Source organism: Tinamus guttatus, unplaced genomic scaffold (genome assembly GCF_059628265.1).
Source record: "Tinamus guttatus ecotype Peru unplaced genomic scaffold, ASM5962826v1 Tinamus_guttatus_pri_ptg000394l, whole genome shotgun sequence".
NCBI lineage: Eukaryota > Metazoa > Chordata > Aves > Tinamiformes > Tinamidae > Tinamus > Tinamus guttatus.
The window spans coordinates 410221-427984 of NW_028288928.1; the positions used below are offsets into that span (position 1 = coordinate 410221).

General features: G+C 38.7%; 1 protein-coding gene across 2 annotated transcripts in view; it reads left to right on the forward strand.

The window, feature by feature from the left end:
• ENOX1 (ecto-NOX disulfide-thiol exchanger 1) overlaps positions 1 to 17764 on the forward strand; it is a 134260-nt gene that overhangs the window by 27284 nt on the left and 89212 nt on the right. For both annotated transcript variants that reach the window (XM_088530933.1, XM_088530934.1), the window contains exons 2-4: positions 6318 to 6491; positions 7999 to 8205; positions 14095 to 14328. In XM_088530933.1, coding sequence (XP_088387059.1) covers positions 6318 to 6491; positions 7999 to 8205; positions 14095 to 14328 — 615 coding nt within the window. The remainder of the gene's footprint in view (positions 1 to 6317; positions 6492 to 7998; positions 8206 to 14094; positions 14329 to 17764) is intronic.

Below are 17764 nucleotides of genomic sequence, written 5' to 3' on the forward strand. Positions count from 1 at the left end.
AGGGAAACTTTTAAATTGAAAAGACAGGTAGTTTTTAGAAAAAGTTTCTTATTCTAATAATACTCCTTCTTCATTTTATGGGGAAAAAGAGTTCTTTCTTTGCTATTGCCAAGTAATATATAGCCCTACTGATATATTTCTTTGTTTGAAGAGAGACTGACAGAGTATTAGATTTGTCCTTTTTCAGGGAAACTTAAACCTTGGCTATAAGAGATTGACTCTACATTCAGTCTCAAAATACTCAGCAATGGTGTTCCTGAAGTATATGATCAAATCCCTTGGCTCCAGAAGCCCTTATTTTTTCTCTCTCTCTCTCTGTAGAAACCAAAGTTTAATGAGCATCTCACTACATTTATTACCAGCTGCTGCCTGGGCTGTCCTAATCATTACAGTGCATGTTGGCAGGCAACTCCACTCCAGGAACCAGATTTTTTTTTTCTTTTTTTCAACCCTAGTGAAAATAGACTGTTTTCTTCGGCATAAAATTGTCACTCCTAGGCATGGAGACCTTTTCAATCTTTGATATTTTGGTTAGCTATTGTGCAGGGATGCCCCAATAACCATTTTAACCTCTTGCAGACTTTCTGTAGGTTAGACCAGTACATTTGAGTCCCACAGCCACTGTCAGCCTTACAGTGTCCAAGAGGGAACCGTCTGTGCACGTGCATACGTGCACACAAACAAATCAGTGTTTGTACACATGGGTGTTCTTATTCAGCCAACAAATATATAGGTTGGCAGCTATCATAAAGCACCACAGAAACAATTGGCAGTCTCAGGCAAAAACAAATGACATATCTAAGGACTAGTACTACATATGGGGGATTATACCTTAAAATATATGTTGAGTAGACATAATAACTTATGGTATTAAAATAAGAGCTAGCTGGAATGCGACGCTAGCTTAAGATGGGTGACGCAGCTCAGCTCCCAAAAGCACAGTTGGCAGGAGATGCATCCACGTTGCTAGGGCAAAAGCAGAAGGTGATTTGGACACCAGGCCAAAGAAGGCCTGGAGGAAGCTTCTCCAAGACTGCATGGATATTTAAGAATGCTTATACCTTCCTAAGATGTAGATTAATACAAACAATATTGGGCCCTATGTTAGAAAATATTTATTCTTAAAGGAACTATGTCATTCTACTTTTTTCCAGATCCCAAAATTTCATGTTTTTTTTTTCTTTCTATATTGGACTAGATAATCTCTAAAGACCTCTTCCAACCTCAACCATCCTGTGATTCTGTGATTCTGTGATTCTCTATATCTCCTGAAAGAAAAAGGAGTTTTCATACTTACTCCAAATGTTCAAGATTTTTCTTTTTGCCCCTCTGCCCCTTTCCAATTTGAAATATTTGTTCTTCAGAGGTCTTCATTGTTGTCTACTATGCCAATTTCTTGTAAGATGAAATAGGAACAAACTCTTGTTTTGATTAATTTAGGTAGGACTTGAAAATAGACCTAAAACAATAATGTTCAATGCTTTTCCTTTCTTCTACAAATACGTCATTATTCAATCCTTTCACACAATATTTTCAGGGCTCTAACTTGAGCGACATATGCTCTTCCATTTCTTACTCAGCTCTTTATCATCACTGAATGTTCTCATTGTAATGCTTTTAGTAATTATTCATTAACATATTGAAAATGTAAGTTTTCTATATTCTACCATATTAGTATTTATAATTCTAAGAGATCATAAACCCTTGGCTGCATAAGCATGTGTGTGTGTGTATGTATATGTATATATCCCTTTAAAAATAATGGTATGATCTTTATGTTACTTATTTTCATCTTGAGATGTGTTATCTGTAAATATAAAGTATCTATCCATGCTAAACATAGCATAGTTATGTATGCATAACCATATAACGAAATGTATCTGTCAAAAAAAAATTATGTTCTTAAGGTTGGTTCTCATGTTCCTGTAATCTGACGTAACTCTATCTGTATCTTTGTTTGTAAAGACCAACAAATTTACCAGAAAGTTCAGCAGGATTTGTCTCCATCTCTGCCTAGATAACACTAGTGTCCCAGTCCTGTTCCACAGGCATTATGCCAGGACATGAAGCAGACTGCTGTGGTGGCACTGATGGATGACTGTCTCCTCTCCCTAGACAAGAGCTGTATATCCAGCTCTCATTATTGTACCACTCTGCAGTATTAATATAGTTAAACTCAGTATTTTTTTGGATCTTGTCAGCAATGTGGAGAATTTATTGGGTCTCTTTTCCAGTAATTTTATCAGTCATTTTTTTCTGTGCGCTCTCAGAGCCCTGATCAGATCCATTTCATCTGCAGACTGTCTTCACAGTTTGAAGCACTACCAGTCTCTTCAGGGGTCTAAACAAGATCATCAGTGTTCAGAAATCCAGCTGAACCCAAGGAAAAAATAGTGGAGGGGTAGTACTGGACAGAAGGAAGTACTTTGAAGAACATCCTATCTCCATGAGGTTGCTCACTGTAATGTTTAGAAAAGGACTAGTGTGAAGCAACCAAGCTAGGTGACTCAAACAAAACTTTGAACATGAGAAGAATAAAGCCCCAGACTTTCAATAGGATGATAATCTCTAAAACAGTAAACTCGAATCATCAAAAGGGATGCTACAAGGATCAGAATGGTGAAGGCACAGAAGAAATATCCCATGATTTAGTTTACCATGACTGCTTTTGAGCTAGACACCTCAGAAGTCAATGCAGAGGGCACCACGTTTTTCAGATATGCTTAGCTTCATCTAAACTAAACATGATCTCTCTTTCTCTTCACTGAGCCTGAAATGAAGAGCTCAGATACAGATTTCTACATTGTAGCTGTCCAAAATTAGATGAGTTGAAACTCTACCAGGAACTGGACAGTAAAATAAAAGCATAACATCCAGAAAAAATAAAGTCCAAAGTTCTTCCTGGTACAGTACCCTGCATCATTGTCTATTGCATTTTCAGTGTACTCACCACACATTAACCAGTAAGAATTAAAAAAATAAGAAAATACCTATCTTTTTAGAGAACACTAAAATATGATTAGAGTGAATTTTCCCATATCAAGTCCTGAGACATTATATTTTTGGCAGCCCACTTCCAAGAGCTGGACTGCGAGAGGTATTCAAATGTATGCAAGAGGTATTCAGATAAATACAGGAAGTACACATGACTGAATATGCATTGAATTTCCATTACTGCAATGCATAGCAATAGTTTTTAGCATTCAGAGAATGTTTTTCATTTTCAGGATATGCTACAAAGGGTACTATCACATTCTCTCAATGTTCATGTGATATATGAAAGTATTTCATTCTCAATTTACCACTGAAGAAACCTATCCAAGACCACAGAAGAAGTAAACCTGGGCCTGGATGCATGCCATCAGTAGTCTTACCATTGACCTTAGCTGGTTTTGGATTAGTGCATTGAAGAAGTGGAATACTGATTCCAAGAATTATCGACTCAGTCCGCTTCAATATACCTCAACACATTCACCTTCTGAGACACGGAGTCCCAAAGCCCCTAGACAAGCATTTCGGGACCGTTGTCCCCCAGCAGTCTGTTCGTACTGTAGTAGATTGATCCTACTTGGAAGCAAAACTGATGACAAAGCAGTATAATTATCTGGCACAAGCATAGCTACTTACAGAGTGGCGTTTACTTGGATGTGACAGGAATTACTGGGAAAGCATTTTTTCTGTTGAAATCCCCAATCCCCTTTGGTTGGCATGTAACCTAAAATTTCTCCTTCTCAGCTCTCTTTCAACACCATAGTAGCAGTGTTTGTGAACATGCATTTCCATGTTGCTAACTCCCTTAGATGCTTTGTTTTCATCTGTATCATCTGTAGCACTGCCAAAGGTATATTCAGAAAACTGTACCTCATTGAAACCTTCTGCCATCTTTGCTTTGGGTTATAGTTTGTGTCTGTATTTTGGGTAGAGTTTGCTGCTGTGTCAGTTCTCTAAGCTTGTAGAGAAGCTGAAATGTCTTAAAGAGAAAGCAATAACAATTAAATACAATCCATGGTAGTAGTCATCAGATGATGATGTTTTCCTCCCACTTTCACATGGGACCGAAAAGATGCATAGGAGACATAAAAAATTTGGCCTTCTCTCCTGCTTCTCTTGCTCATTTCCACCTGCTCCATCCATGTCTCATAATGTTGTGGGTTTATCATGATTATTCAAATTAATATGAAGCTTCATATGTGGGTATGACTGTAGCTGGTCCGGCATATCCAGAGATAAGGACTAGACAACTTCATAGGCCTCTTGCTAGCTCCAGCCTCCCTGCTTCCAGGATAGGCTGCAATATGTTACGGTGCATTCAGTGCTATTATGATATGGCACTTTGTTTGACATGGAGCTCTGCAGGCCATTTGAGCAGTAAGTAGTAATGACGGACTTCCACAGCAGGAGAATGATGCCTATGATGGCCTACTGTGACTGTCAGAAGTCTGACTTTTAAAAATGAGATCAAGCAAATTAGCATAGCCAGAGGAGTTCTTTGAATTGTATATTGTCCTTTCACCTCTGACTTTATCTCCCACCATTCACTAAACATGAATATTTAATATGGCCAGTGCTCCATCCCATGAAATAAATGACAGACTGAGTTTCAGAGCTTAATCTGAAAAGGAATGCACATACATCAATACTGAAAAAGCATCACACCCAGAACAAATCCTTTTTCATAAGCCCACTTATTGAAAAAAAAAATGTAATGTAGTATCATGGGTTTTCATTAATACTAGTCTTCAGTAAGCCTAACGCAAATCCCTGCTTGCTGTGCACTTGCTCTGCTTGCTGTACAGAACTGCCTGAAAGTGGGGAAGGCAGGCAGCTGGTGCACGGGGAGCAGGGCATGCAGCAGAGACAGGGACCCTCTCTCCTGGAGTAGAGGCTCTCATTGCTCCGTTGTCTGTCCTGGAGAAGATGCTGCTGGATGTTTCACAGGACGTGATGATAATTGCAGTGCTCACAGTGTGCTTTACACCTGCAAAGTGATATTAAAATGTGAGCACATCATTGCCAGTAAGGGAATATTATTGTAATTGTTCTGCAGATGCAGAAAACAAGATACAGGAAGGTCAGCAGGCTGACCCGTTTAGTTTCTCGGCAGATTTAGGATGAAGGAACAGACATATCTGCTCGCATTCAGTTGATCGTACTGACTTATGTAAAATGTAATTCAAATTTCCTAAACATAAAAAAAAGAAAAAAAAATAAGCCTTGTTTCCCTCTTTGCTTGTTCAAAACAAACAGGCTCCCAAGCTACCAAATCCCACGTTTACATGTCTCATTAAATACTTTTCAGTTGCTAGCCAGAAAACTCAGCAGAAAACCTGTAGAACACCAAAGTAACTGTCTTCTTTTAAATAATTGATGATGCCAAATAGCAGCAGTGCTATGCCAACAAAGAGATTGGTCTCTCAAAATATTTTATTCATTATGCCTCAAGAAACCCAAAGCCATGTTTTTAACAAAAGCAAATTTCAGAAGTTGGCTCTCTGTTCATCTAAAACATCTGCTTATTACAATTCATGGTGTTGCAGCACTGGTGCTCCCCAGTAAATCTGTTTCAGCTTTAAATAATATGTATGGAACTCTTGGCAAATAGAACAGGAAGGAGAAAGAGTAATATTTGCCAAATAGGCATTTTACTTCATGGGACTGTGGTGGTGTATTTTAATAATATGTGTGTTGAAGAGAATCTACTAATCCGATTAAATAACAGGACAAAAAAAAAATTAATTCCAAGGTTCAAAAAGACCTCATTCTATGCATTTTACATTCCAGGAAAAAAATGGTTAGAAGTCTTGACTAAAGACTTATATAAAACAGCCAGAAATTGAGCTTTTTCTGAGGTGTTCATAAACCAAGGTCACTTATGCAAGAAAGCTATGTTGTAATAAAGCTGTCCGACAATTAAATGAAGAAGGCAGATTGATATTAAATGATATTCTTTCCACACTCTGGGTCAGAGTGCAGTGTAAACAACACAATAGCATTAGGAAACAGAAAATAGCATTAGGAAACAGAAAAACAGGTAATAACACACCTTCGTGGTGCATGTTTTTGCACTTTATTTTTTTCACTCAGACTTATTAGTGCATTAAATTATGTAACGTTACCTCCTTTATGCATAGCTTTCTTTTTTTTTGTTGTAATGGATCACTGAAAATTCAACCCCCTTTTTCACTTCCTCTTCTTCTTTTTCGTTCTTTTAACAGCAATGCTTTGGGAAAGAAATGCCTAAAGCAAAACTGTGCAAGAAGCTAATAACGAGCAGTTTCAAGATTTATAATCCAGGATTTTATGTTGTATATTTACAGATTCAATCTGTGTACCAGGCTTTGATCCAAGCCTTAGCATGATGACTGGAATCACTCCGATTAACCCAATGATACCAGGCATGGGGTTAGTGCCACCGCCACCACCAACAGATGTGCCTGTAGTCAAAGAAATAATTCACTGCAAAAGCTGCACACTCTTCCCTCCAAATCCAAGTAAGTGGGTCTCATGAAAGAATGTTATTTTCCTAAGTATATTGCATAAAATATTTATGTAATGAAGATTTTTTTTAATGAAGTGGAGGTAACTATGGTGTTTCCATCCAAATTCTGCTCTGTGTGACAGAGCTCCTTGCACCCAAGTACCAACAAGCTACATTCCCTAATCTGGGGAAGGAGGGGAAGCAGAGCTACGTTTTGGGACACAGCTTGAAGATGCTCCTTGAGAGCAGGGACCAATTTTCTTTCCGCCCCTTCTGCGACTTTGCACAAATTGAAATATCTTCCCACTGAGCCAGCAGCATGAGGACAAAGCACAAAATCTAATTTTGTGTATGCTAGCCCCAGGAGTTTTGTTTCAGAGCCATCAGACCAGTGGCTTTCACCATCACCCTGAAGACAAAAGAGAAAATTAAGCAAATAGCTGGGGCTCTGGATTTGCAGTACCCAGATCATTGTTTAATCAAACTGCCTCTGTGTGTGTATATGTATCTATATTTCAAGACTGCAATGCATGTACTGTGGTAAAGGGCCAAAAACCTAAATCATATTAATCTAAGAGAATCCTTAGAGAATTATTTTTAGAGGAATGAGTGCACTAGTAATCTACATATAAATGAGGTGAAGTGTTATGACAGTGTATTTTTATACAGCCTTCAAAAGTGTTATAGCTTGCTCATTTAAATGTGCGCATGTATGTATATGTATATGTATGTATATAAAATTTGGAAGTCACATCATCCCATGGTCTTTCACAGCTAAATGAGCACTTGCAAATGTAGGTTATCCTGCCTCTGTTCTGGCCTCTGTTCCATAATCTGGCAACAAGACAAAACAGATAACCAGCAGAATGTTTTCATCATGTTGTCACTTACCATGTTTTCCACTTTGTTTTTCTGTTTGCTCTGCTTCTGTACTTTGAGAGAGAAATGAAATTATGCTAAGATCAGGGAAAAGCTGTCAGGCCTAAGTGCCCTGGAATAGACTTCCCAATATGGCCCAGTTTTCGGAAGGGCTGAAGTAACATAACTTCCTGGTCGTAACCAGTGATGGGTCTGAAACACAGGTAGTGGAGTGCAGATTCTGGACATATTTGCCCCTCTGCTTGCAATTGCGGTCAAATTGGTGCAGAAGCTCTCCTGATTTTAAACAGAACAACTTCTGGATTTGCTTATTTTCTAACAGAAGGTGAGCAGGAAAAAGAAAAAAAAAAAAAAAAAAAAAAAGGAAAAAAAAGTCCTCTTAGGCTTTTTAGGCCTTCTGGTCGATCCTAGAAAATGACCCCCAGGAGCAGAGATTAGACTCTAAAACACAACCCAAGCTTGAAGAAATCTTACAAATAGAGATTTGGTGATCTCTAGAATTATTTTTGTTTCTCTCTTTTTCACACCTCCATGCTATGTAAAATAACTGTTGTTGCCCGGGAATGATTATGAGAATGAATAGAACCTGTGGATTAGGAGACAAATTTTTATATTCCAATGTGATTTCTCTTTTTACTTAGATCTTCCACCACCTTCAACAAGAGAGAGACCTCCTGGGTGTAAAACAGTGTTTGTAGGAGGATTACCAGAAAATGCAACAGAGGAAATTATTCAGGAAGTCTTTGAGCAATGTGGAGATATAACAGCAATTCGGAAGAGCAAGAAGAATTTTTGTCACATTCGTTTTGCAGAGGAATTCATGGTTGATAAAGCCATTTACCTTTCTGGTACTTCACATTTTTTAATGGATTTTCCTTGCTTCTCATTTGCTATTTTGTGATGCTAATGCTTACTTATTTTCTTAGCTTTTATCTCAGCACGTCTTTCTTGAGCTCAGTGGTTCTAGCTTGGAGTGGCAAGGGGCAATTCTGTATTGCTCTGTGCCTGCCAAGGCATGTGTGCGGTTTTGTGTGTTGCTTACCCAGGAGCAATTTCCTGCTAACCCAGAACAATTCAACAGAATCTGAAATTCCATAAAGAACAATCTTATTTTCGATTTACACGGGTTTATATAGTTTTTCTCACAGGTAGTGGAAAGAGGAGGGCACTAGGCCAGAAATGCTGCTGTCTTCCAATGCTAATTTCTGTGATAGGCTGGCAATTTCATTGGCATATTTTTATAGATTTGCAGTGCAGCCTGAATATTTTCTATGTTTATGCTTGCATGTATTTAGCTCTCACATGGTTTGGATTCTGAGACCCATCTGGAGGCTATGCCTTCTGCCACCAGAACAATGAGTGCTACAACAATTCGGGCGTAAAATTTCAAAATCTTTTATTTTCCAATATACACAGGAACAGACTAAAAACCATAACTCCCAGCAAAGAAAAAAAATCCATCTTTCTCTTAGATCAAACTTCAGTGACAGTCAGTGAACTCTTCAGTTTACAGTCTCCTTATGAGTGTTTGCTTCCTACCTTTGCTCACCTTCACCTTTCTGAGCTTTCTGAGCTGGATCTCTGTCCCTGTTTTTTCTCCATGGGCAGGTTCATCTCTCTTTCTGGGTCCTGAAGAAGCCCATTAGAGTACTATAGAACCTTGTTCCCAAATAAAAGACCTATATTCTTAAATAAACAAGGGCTAAAAGCTAATCCTTGGTCAAGAACAGGCACAGCCTGACTGGCAACCACTCTGCTCAGGGTTGCCTTAAAAGGACTCACTGGGACAACCTGAAATGGAGCCAGGGGGAGATAACAATTAGGGATGCCTAGCTCACATCTTGGCTATTTTTTCTTTTCTTTTAGCAGTACGGACATAAACTCAAAGTCCCATAGGTGTCCATGGGAAGCTCTTGCAGTTACAAACAAGTGGTGTCTCACATCCCCATCAACTCCATCTTAAAGCAATAAAAAAGAACAAAAACAAAAAGAACATCTGACTTTTTCATCTTGTTGTAAAGAGAAATTCAGTCAGGAAAATCTTCTCTCACTAGTTTGAGAAAGTAGGGTTTTTTTTTTCTGGTTTGGTTTTGCTGCTGTTTTTGCTAGCAGCCTAGAATGGCTGTTTTAAAAGTCTTTAGAGCTACAGAAAATAATGGATTTTGTGAGGTTACAGATTTTTAAAAATGTTCTCATATTTTAAGATGTCTTCAAGAAATTCACTCTATCCTATTTTTCTTCCTTCCTTTTTTTTACCTCATTTCTTCTTCTTTCACTTATTACTTCCATAACATTGTATCTTATTGCTGCAGATTACAGAGGTAACGCTCGTAAGAAGCAGCAACACATTTCCTAGCTTCCAACTCCTTTCCTAAGTAGAATCCATCTCCACAAGTAACAGCACTTGTGGAAGAGCTTCCCTGAATTTTCTGTCAGTTTACTTTCAAATTCTTGAACCTTTTCTCTACATTTTTATTGCATTCTCCTCCTTTCTTTTCCAGTTGCTCTGCTTCGTTTATTTTCCATTCCACCCTCTCTCCTCAGCTACCCTCCCTATTTTCCTTCTACTCCTTTTATTTCTTCTCCTAGAGCTTTTTGTCTGGTGTCTCTAACCAGACCAAGAAAACAACAAGTGAAGCTGAGAGGGAGATAGGAGAAAAGCTGTGAATGTTGCAAACAAATTTTGCTTCTTTTTGCCACCAGTGCTGATTTCTGTGCCACTTTCCAGTTGAAACAACGGATGTTGACTTCCAGCTCTGCAGAGAGGGGAGGTCAGGCACTAGATAGTGGCATGTTTCATTTGCACTGAATTAGTGGGTTTTTCTAAGTGGTCTTTATTCTGCTCTCAAACATAATGTGTTCTGAAATGACAGGAGAAAAACATATTGTTAAAGCATTTTTCTTTTCCCTGCAATAGACAAAGGAGACATGCGAACAGAATTTGTGGTAGATATAGTATGCATGCTATATTAGGGGAGAATCATGCCTTTGATATCTGTAGTATAATGATGATTTTGTCTATCTAATCGGTTTTATCTGTCTACCGCATCTGATCTCATCTATCTTCAGTGGCTATCCCATGCTTATCGTGAGAATAGTGTTTGTGATTACAGAATTCATTAAGTAGTCTAATCACCGTTTTCTTCCTTCCTCAAGTAAACGCATATGAAAAGGAGATTGGAAAATGGGTGGGAGACTATGATAAAAGAGCTAACCTGAGGAAGGGATATTTTTATTTAGTTCTGAAAGTTGTATTTTGATATCCAGAGGAAAAGAGTTTCTAAAATCTAAACATCTAAAATCTACAGGCTTCCCCTGAGGAAGCTCCTTTTCCAAGCTGTACATGCTTTGCTCTTGTAGCTGACAATTCAGTAACTTAAAAATATTGATGGCCCTAGATTTGGACGATGGGACAAAAAGGATGTTTGAGGCAGACCAATTTAAACCTCAAAAGCCCGAACATGCATTTCTCATGCACTGTTACTTTCCCGTGTGGGTTTCCATTCAGTACTGTGTACTGACTTTATTTTTATGCTCTCAAGGGCATGTGTATACCTCAGCATGCTGATCTATATTCCCAGATAGGGAACATCTATTGACTACTGCTCCCCCATATAGCAACACTTAAAGATAAGTCAAGCCATGGAGTATTTACTAGATCTGAGATACAGAAATACTGTGCTTAGTTTTAATTTACCACTCTCATTATTTTTTTCTTTTGTGTTCCTTTAAGGTGAGGATGTTGGCAAGTTCCCAGGATCTTTTCCTCTTCCATGTGTGTGTGAAACTGAAATTAGAAATGACAGGCCAGACACACAGTTAGTGCTAGCTGCAGTCCTGAGCAAAGGGCTGGGAGAAAGGTTCTGTAAGGGCAATTCATTGCCCATGCATGAAGGGGTGTGAAATGACAGGTTGTTCTCTCATATAAAATACCCTTGAACATCAATAAGGATACACGGCTTTGGAAAACAGAAAGACTTCAGCTGCCCTGTGGTTCAGACCTCCTATTATATACGGGCTTCTGGGGATCCCGTGCACAAGAACATGATGTTTGGCATCTGTTCCCACACAGAGTCTGGATGGACATCAACCTATCAAAGAGTCTGCTTTTCACTGGAAAGGATATTCGTACTGTGATTTCCTCTAAGCTTGATTTTGAAGGCTGTAAGAAGCTGTGTGAAAGGGGCATCTGCTTGTTCATTAAGGGGAAGTTGCAAAGCCCTGAACAACCTGTGTCTTAGCCTGTCTATACCCAGAGTGCTTCTGATACAGGAGAGAGTGTAACTTCCTGAAAAGCACCGCCTAAGTGGGAAGTCTAATTTTAGGTTCATGAGATCCAGCTATGTCCTTTTCACATTGCTGATAACACTCTTTTGGCTCAGAACAGTCACTATTTGAGGAATGCAACCAGGGACCCAAACCGGGGGGTAACATTTGCCACAGTTATCAGGATAGCTGCATCAGTAACCCCTTTTGGCTCACCCCTTCATGCCTACACCTCTGTGGATAAAAACACATAATTATCCACTCATTACTAGTTCAGGGCCCAATTCTGAAAGGTCGTCCCCACCCTTCTTCTAACTTATCTCACTGAATATAGTGTATCTATAATTCGTCCTTTAAAGACCTTGTGACTACAGCCACATATTGGACAATAAGCAGCATTCTCAGGGAGGGACGCAGGGTTGTTTTTACTGTTCAGAGCACTAGAAATCAGAGTAAAAAGAGGGAAGCTTAAATCAGCAAACAAATCATTTGCTTGCTATCTTGTTACACTCAGGCCTGCTTTGTCCCAGCTCACAAACCTTAAGTCTTCACAGATTTGACCAGTTCCATAGAAGTCTTTGTTGTTTTCTGTCCTTGAGGGGCCTTTTTATTTCTCACATTATACTGAGTTCTCCACCTGGGTTTGGAGTACTTACTGGATATTGAAAGTCATACCTCTTCCTCATTGACAGGCTATTTAATTGAACTCCGCAAGATGTTTGAAAGGAAAGTGTCAAAGCAAAAGACACTGAGAAGTTTTTTGTCGAGGCTCATTACATATGGGTATTTAATGGTCTTTGAAGCCATTGTCTCGTGTGCTGTAGTACAGTTAGTCCCTTGTCTTCATACAGTGAGATGCTCTTACAGCAGAAAATCAGAAGAAACCTAGGTATGCATTTTTGCAAAGGTGCCCCAAATCTGCCATCACACCCTACACACACCTTAACTTGGCTGTCTCCAGAGAGAGTGAGAAATTGAGTTTAAACTGTGGTGGCAAAGCGTTGAAATTCTTTAAACCAGAGACAATTATTTAAACTGTAGACTGAAAGGTAGCTTCTTTGGGGTTGCTGTTTGAAACAGCAAATAACATTTTTCCTGTCATTTCAAGCAGAAGTTTCCTGTCCCTAGAGTTATTATATAGTGGTTGTAGTCGTGTTTATTTCTGTAAAGCCTACTATATGCCAGCTCAGCAGGGACTACAAGTCCCCAGCATCCTGTGATTTGAGACATCTCTGTTGGGCTATTCTGATTCTGAGGCTACTGCAGTGGGTTGGCAGAGAGAAATTTGGGCTGGCCCTGTGAGGACTGATTGATTTTACCTGTAGTCGGAAACTCTGTTTACAGCTCTCTCCTTAGCATCCTCTTACATTCCCCATGAATCAGTGAGTTAAAAGCTAGAGAAATTTCTCTGCCAGTATCTTTCATCCTTGAAAATAAAACATGAAAAAGGATTGGTACCCAAAGTATATTCGTCCACAGTGTGGTTGCAAAAGGCTTCTATTGCTTTGGCATGATTTGATCTGCCTTCTGATAGCAGTCAAGGGTTTTAGTTCAGAGCAGAGCCCTTTTATGCTATTGTACAACCCCTGAATTAAACCATGTCGTTGCAGCTGCTTGCTTTAGCAGAGGATCCATTGACCAAATTATGAATATGTAGAACATTGCTGAAGGTGGGACACAATAGATTTCACACTCTGATCACAAGGAAGTCATGTGCATATAAACTGCTTCAAACTTAGTTTGAATCTCCAGCAAATATAAGCCATCTTCAAATTAATTTGGCATACAGCCAGTCTAAAAAACAATGAATTTCAGCATTCTTCAAAGTAATTTTAAATTTGCTGGAGATTTTTGTGATGTGGTGTTTACAACTGGTAAGCCTCAAAAATTGAGCTTTGTCATCAACACAGGCATGACCCAGCTTTCTATGTGACCTAGTAGCTTATCTAGCTCAATTTTCTCATTCATCTGTGGTCAGGATTTTCCTAAATTTCAGTCTTTTCCCATATTTTTAATTGCCTTGAAAGGGTGGTTAATAGAACTAAACCGTACCTGATGTAAACAGGATTAGGGGAAGAGGGACTTCACATCCAAAACAAATTTAATCAGTTTTTAGTGGGGGAATGCTTGTTTTATTTGTCTTTTTAAATAACCTTTGCATTTATAAGGGTTAGGAGTATCAGGTAAAATAATGACATATTCTGAGAAACTTTTTAGCTTTAATGAAGCTTCTGTATTTTTGGTACTACTTCTTTCAGCTACCTACTCTATTGATACGCAATTTAGAAAATCACAAGGGAAAAAACCTGATGAATGTTTATCTTCCTGTGAAAGTGAAATGATTGACAGATTCTGCGTAGATAAGTGGGAATATGTGAATGTATTTTTTACTTAATTTCACTTGAGGAAAAAAAAAGGGGAAAAAATAGCAAAGAAGTCCTGCAACAGTTAGTTCTGCTTGTTGGTTTCAGGTTACCGCATGAGATTAGGATCTAGCACAGACAAAAAGGATTCAGGTCGCCTTCATGTTGATTTTGCTCAGGCAAGAGATGACTTTTATGAATGGGAATGCAAGCAAAGAATGCTGGCCAGGGAAGAGCGCCACAGACGCAAAATGGAAGAGGACAGGCTGCGCCCTCCTTCTCCCCCAGCAATAATGCATTATTCTGAACACGAAGCTGCTTTGCTGGCTGAAAAATTGAAAGGTAAGCAGCATTTGATACTTTTCGATGTATTATTCCTCAAGAGCAGGAGCCGCCCAGAAGTCAAACCAGGGGAACTGATTTCTCTCTGATGTATTTCATTACTTACCCTGTTAGCCTTTTCCCATTTCCCTGCCAGTTCTATTTCGATCATAATGATATTCACCTACCTTCTAGAAATGCACATCTGTCCATTTTGCTGTGCTTTAACAACTGAAACAAGGCCTTCAGAAAACTGTATGTTTTTCTTTTCCTGCTCAGTTGCTATCATCTACCTTAGAAATGATCTCATAATGAGACAACCTGTTACACAAATATTTTACATTTAAGGCTCAATTTTTAAAATCTTTCTATCACTGAGTAATATTTTCTCACAGTCCCTGCATGTTTTTGTCCTAATTTCTGATATTTAAAATGCTTTCATGAGTTTTATTTTCAAGTGCTCCTCAGCTGCAATGATAATATTTTTCTCTGTTAAAAACTACTTATTCTTTCATGCTCTTTTTAGGGTTAAAATCACTTCTGGAAAATAGTATTTTGTTCCATTATGTGTTTGCTTGCTTGGGGGGAAGGGGAGAGTGTTCTGAGTGTTCCAAATATACACACTCCATTAATATTTTTCAAAGCTTGAAGATTTCTGCTTTTAGTAGTTAATAGTTAATATATGAAGTAAAAAGCAATATATATATAGTATGTATATATATATGTGTATGTAAAGAAATAAAAAGTCAAAAGAACAGTTCCTCTTACCCCCTGGATTTGTATTTGTTTTCATTTAGCATTTAGTGCCTGTGCTTGGCATTCTTTTCCCATGTGATGGGCAAGCACGTTACTTCTGCTGTGTGCCAGGTCACAAGAAACTGTGATTCTTGCCACCATTTCAGAAGTATCTAGATTAGATTTAGGCTGCCTAGCTGTCAGCAGAGTAGCCTCCTGTTTTAACTGTGAAACAAGTTTGGTAAACCAGAGAAGGGCGATGCCAAGCAGTGCATCCTTGAAACGTGGTGCTGAGATGCACCCTACTGTCCCTTTGAGTACTGCTTAGGACATTTCTGGTTGTCAGTGTCATATTGGTCAGCTGTTAGTTTGACTAATGATACTCTGGCCAAATACACTTCTCTTAAATAACTCACTGAGTAATCAGGAATCCAAAATCAGAAAAAAAAAAGAAGAGGCCCAAGGAAGTAAAAGCACAGTTTTCATTCTCACCTCGCTTTCAGCCCACCTCCTCTATAGGAGGAATACAAAGATTGGGTCCATCTGTTCCCAGAATCTGTTTTCAGTTGAATATTTTAGGACTTAATATTTTATCGGGAAGTTTGTCTTTATGTAGTAAGGCCTAGAGGTTTCCTGGACTAAGCCAGAATATGCAAGTAATCTGGGCAATTTCTTCCATATGGCTAGCCATTGCTTAGGGCAACTGACTGTTCAGTCTTTGCATGATGTTCAAGATGTCTATATTTAGAAGGGTTTTCTCTGCAGTCTGGGTAGCTCTCATACTTAATTAAAACTTATTAAAGGTTTTAAAGCTTTGACTCTCTTGAGGGACATTTGAGCAGAGCTTGGCATATACGTACAAATTTAATACAGCAATATTTTGATCGCTATCTAGACCAACCCCATGCACATTACTATATCTGTGGAAATAAAGATAAATTTTCAGAGACATGCAGAATTAAATATAAGCAAATCAATTAAAATCCAGCAAAAATAAATACTTTAGTTCTAAAAACATTTCATTAGTCATTTCCTTGTAGCTAAATTAATAGCATATGCTCTGCATCTGTATAGATTCTTGGGCAGAGAGAACACAAACAAGCCCCTCCCTCCTCTCAGTTCCTCATTTATTTTCCCTATATAATGTATTATAGAAAGTAGAGGTGGAGTATTGGTGAGCTATTTAGCTATTCTTCCCAATGGCAAATGAAGGAGTAGAACAGAACATCATGGTTTCCTTTGGGCAGCATAGATGCACTACGTGAGCCCAATATGGCATCCTAAAAAGAGGTAAAACAGCACGAGAGACATTGCTTTGACCATGGTAAAGGACAATACATGTCATCATATCCTCTCAGGTTAAATATGGGCTTGAGGGAAACTAACAGAAGATATATGTACACATACATAATACACACGCACATACATACATATATATATGATGTACATATGTACACACATTAAAAACAAAAATTGGGCCCAAAATCTCAGGTGTCTGGATATCACCAAGTTTATTTTGCCACAAAGAAATGAACAATTCATCCTGAAGAAAAGAAAGATTTGAACAGATTTGCTCTTGGCAAGATTTACCTTGAAAGATTTGTTGTTGAACAGATGCCTTGCAGTTTTTTCCCTTGAAGAAAGTCATGACCTCCCCATGGTACCCACTTCAAAAGAGTCCTGAGTATTTCTGCTAACTCATTGGACATGAAGTGCAGGTGCCCAGGTTTTAGCTTCTGCAGTGCCTCCAGAACTTCCTGAACAACACTAACTGAAAATCAAGCCAAAAAAGCTAAACATCTGTCTTCTCAAGATACTGCTTTGCAATCACAGATGTAGACAACTTGGTCTGAATCCAAGCAACTTCTGTTGTCAAAATAACCTTGGAAATTCCTGACAGCAAGGAAATTCTGACTCTAAGCAGAGATGAACTAGGCTCAGCAGCCAGTCTCCTGTTGCAGTCTTTAGATATTTATTGAGTCTATAATAGAGGTGACTGTATCTTTTTCCACCTTCTGCAAACTGCTGCAGAAGATTAAAGAAATCATTGTTCTAGTGTGCCAGGCTTGGCTGGAAACTCTTGCCCCAGTATTGTCAGCATATTCTTATTCACTTCATGCGCTAAAGTCACCTGATACAGCAGTAACTGCTGTGGGGGAAAATGTGTAAGAGAGTATAGAAGGGTCTTTTATGTTGGTTGGAAACAAAAATTCATTATAAAATCTCTGCCGGGTAATTGATAGACCGCAGTTAACCTGCCATATCCTTCTAAGTCATCTTCTGTTTCTTCAGCTTCACTGAAGATGTGAAGTTAGACTCTGAAGATAGATGATTAAGAAGTTCAGAAGAGGCAACAATCATCCTTTAATGGTAGTGCAAAACATCTCTGTATTTACATGGTATCTGAAGCCCTGCTTCAGATAAAAACATAGTGATTTTCAGCAGTGATAAGGAATTAAGTAGGATATCTCAAGGTTTGACACAGTGCTCAGAGACCTCTTGGTAGCAAACAGTTCCTGGGCTGCTAATGGCTGGAAACTTGGATGTGGAGGAATATGTCCAACACTGCTCACTATCAGAGGCATGTTACTGGACAAACTGGATCTTTTGCCTTAGCTGTGCAGATATATTTATGGAAGAAATCTTCATCTAGCAGCAGACTGTAGTGCTATTCCCCCCAAATTTTCTGTGCAACTGAAAATCAATGCCAACAATTTAACAA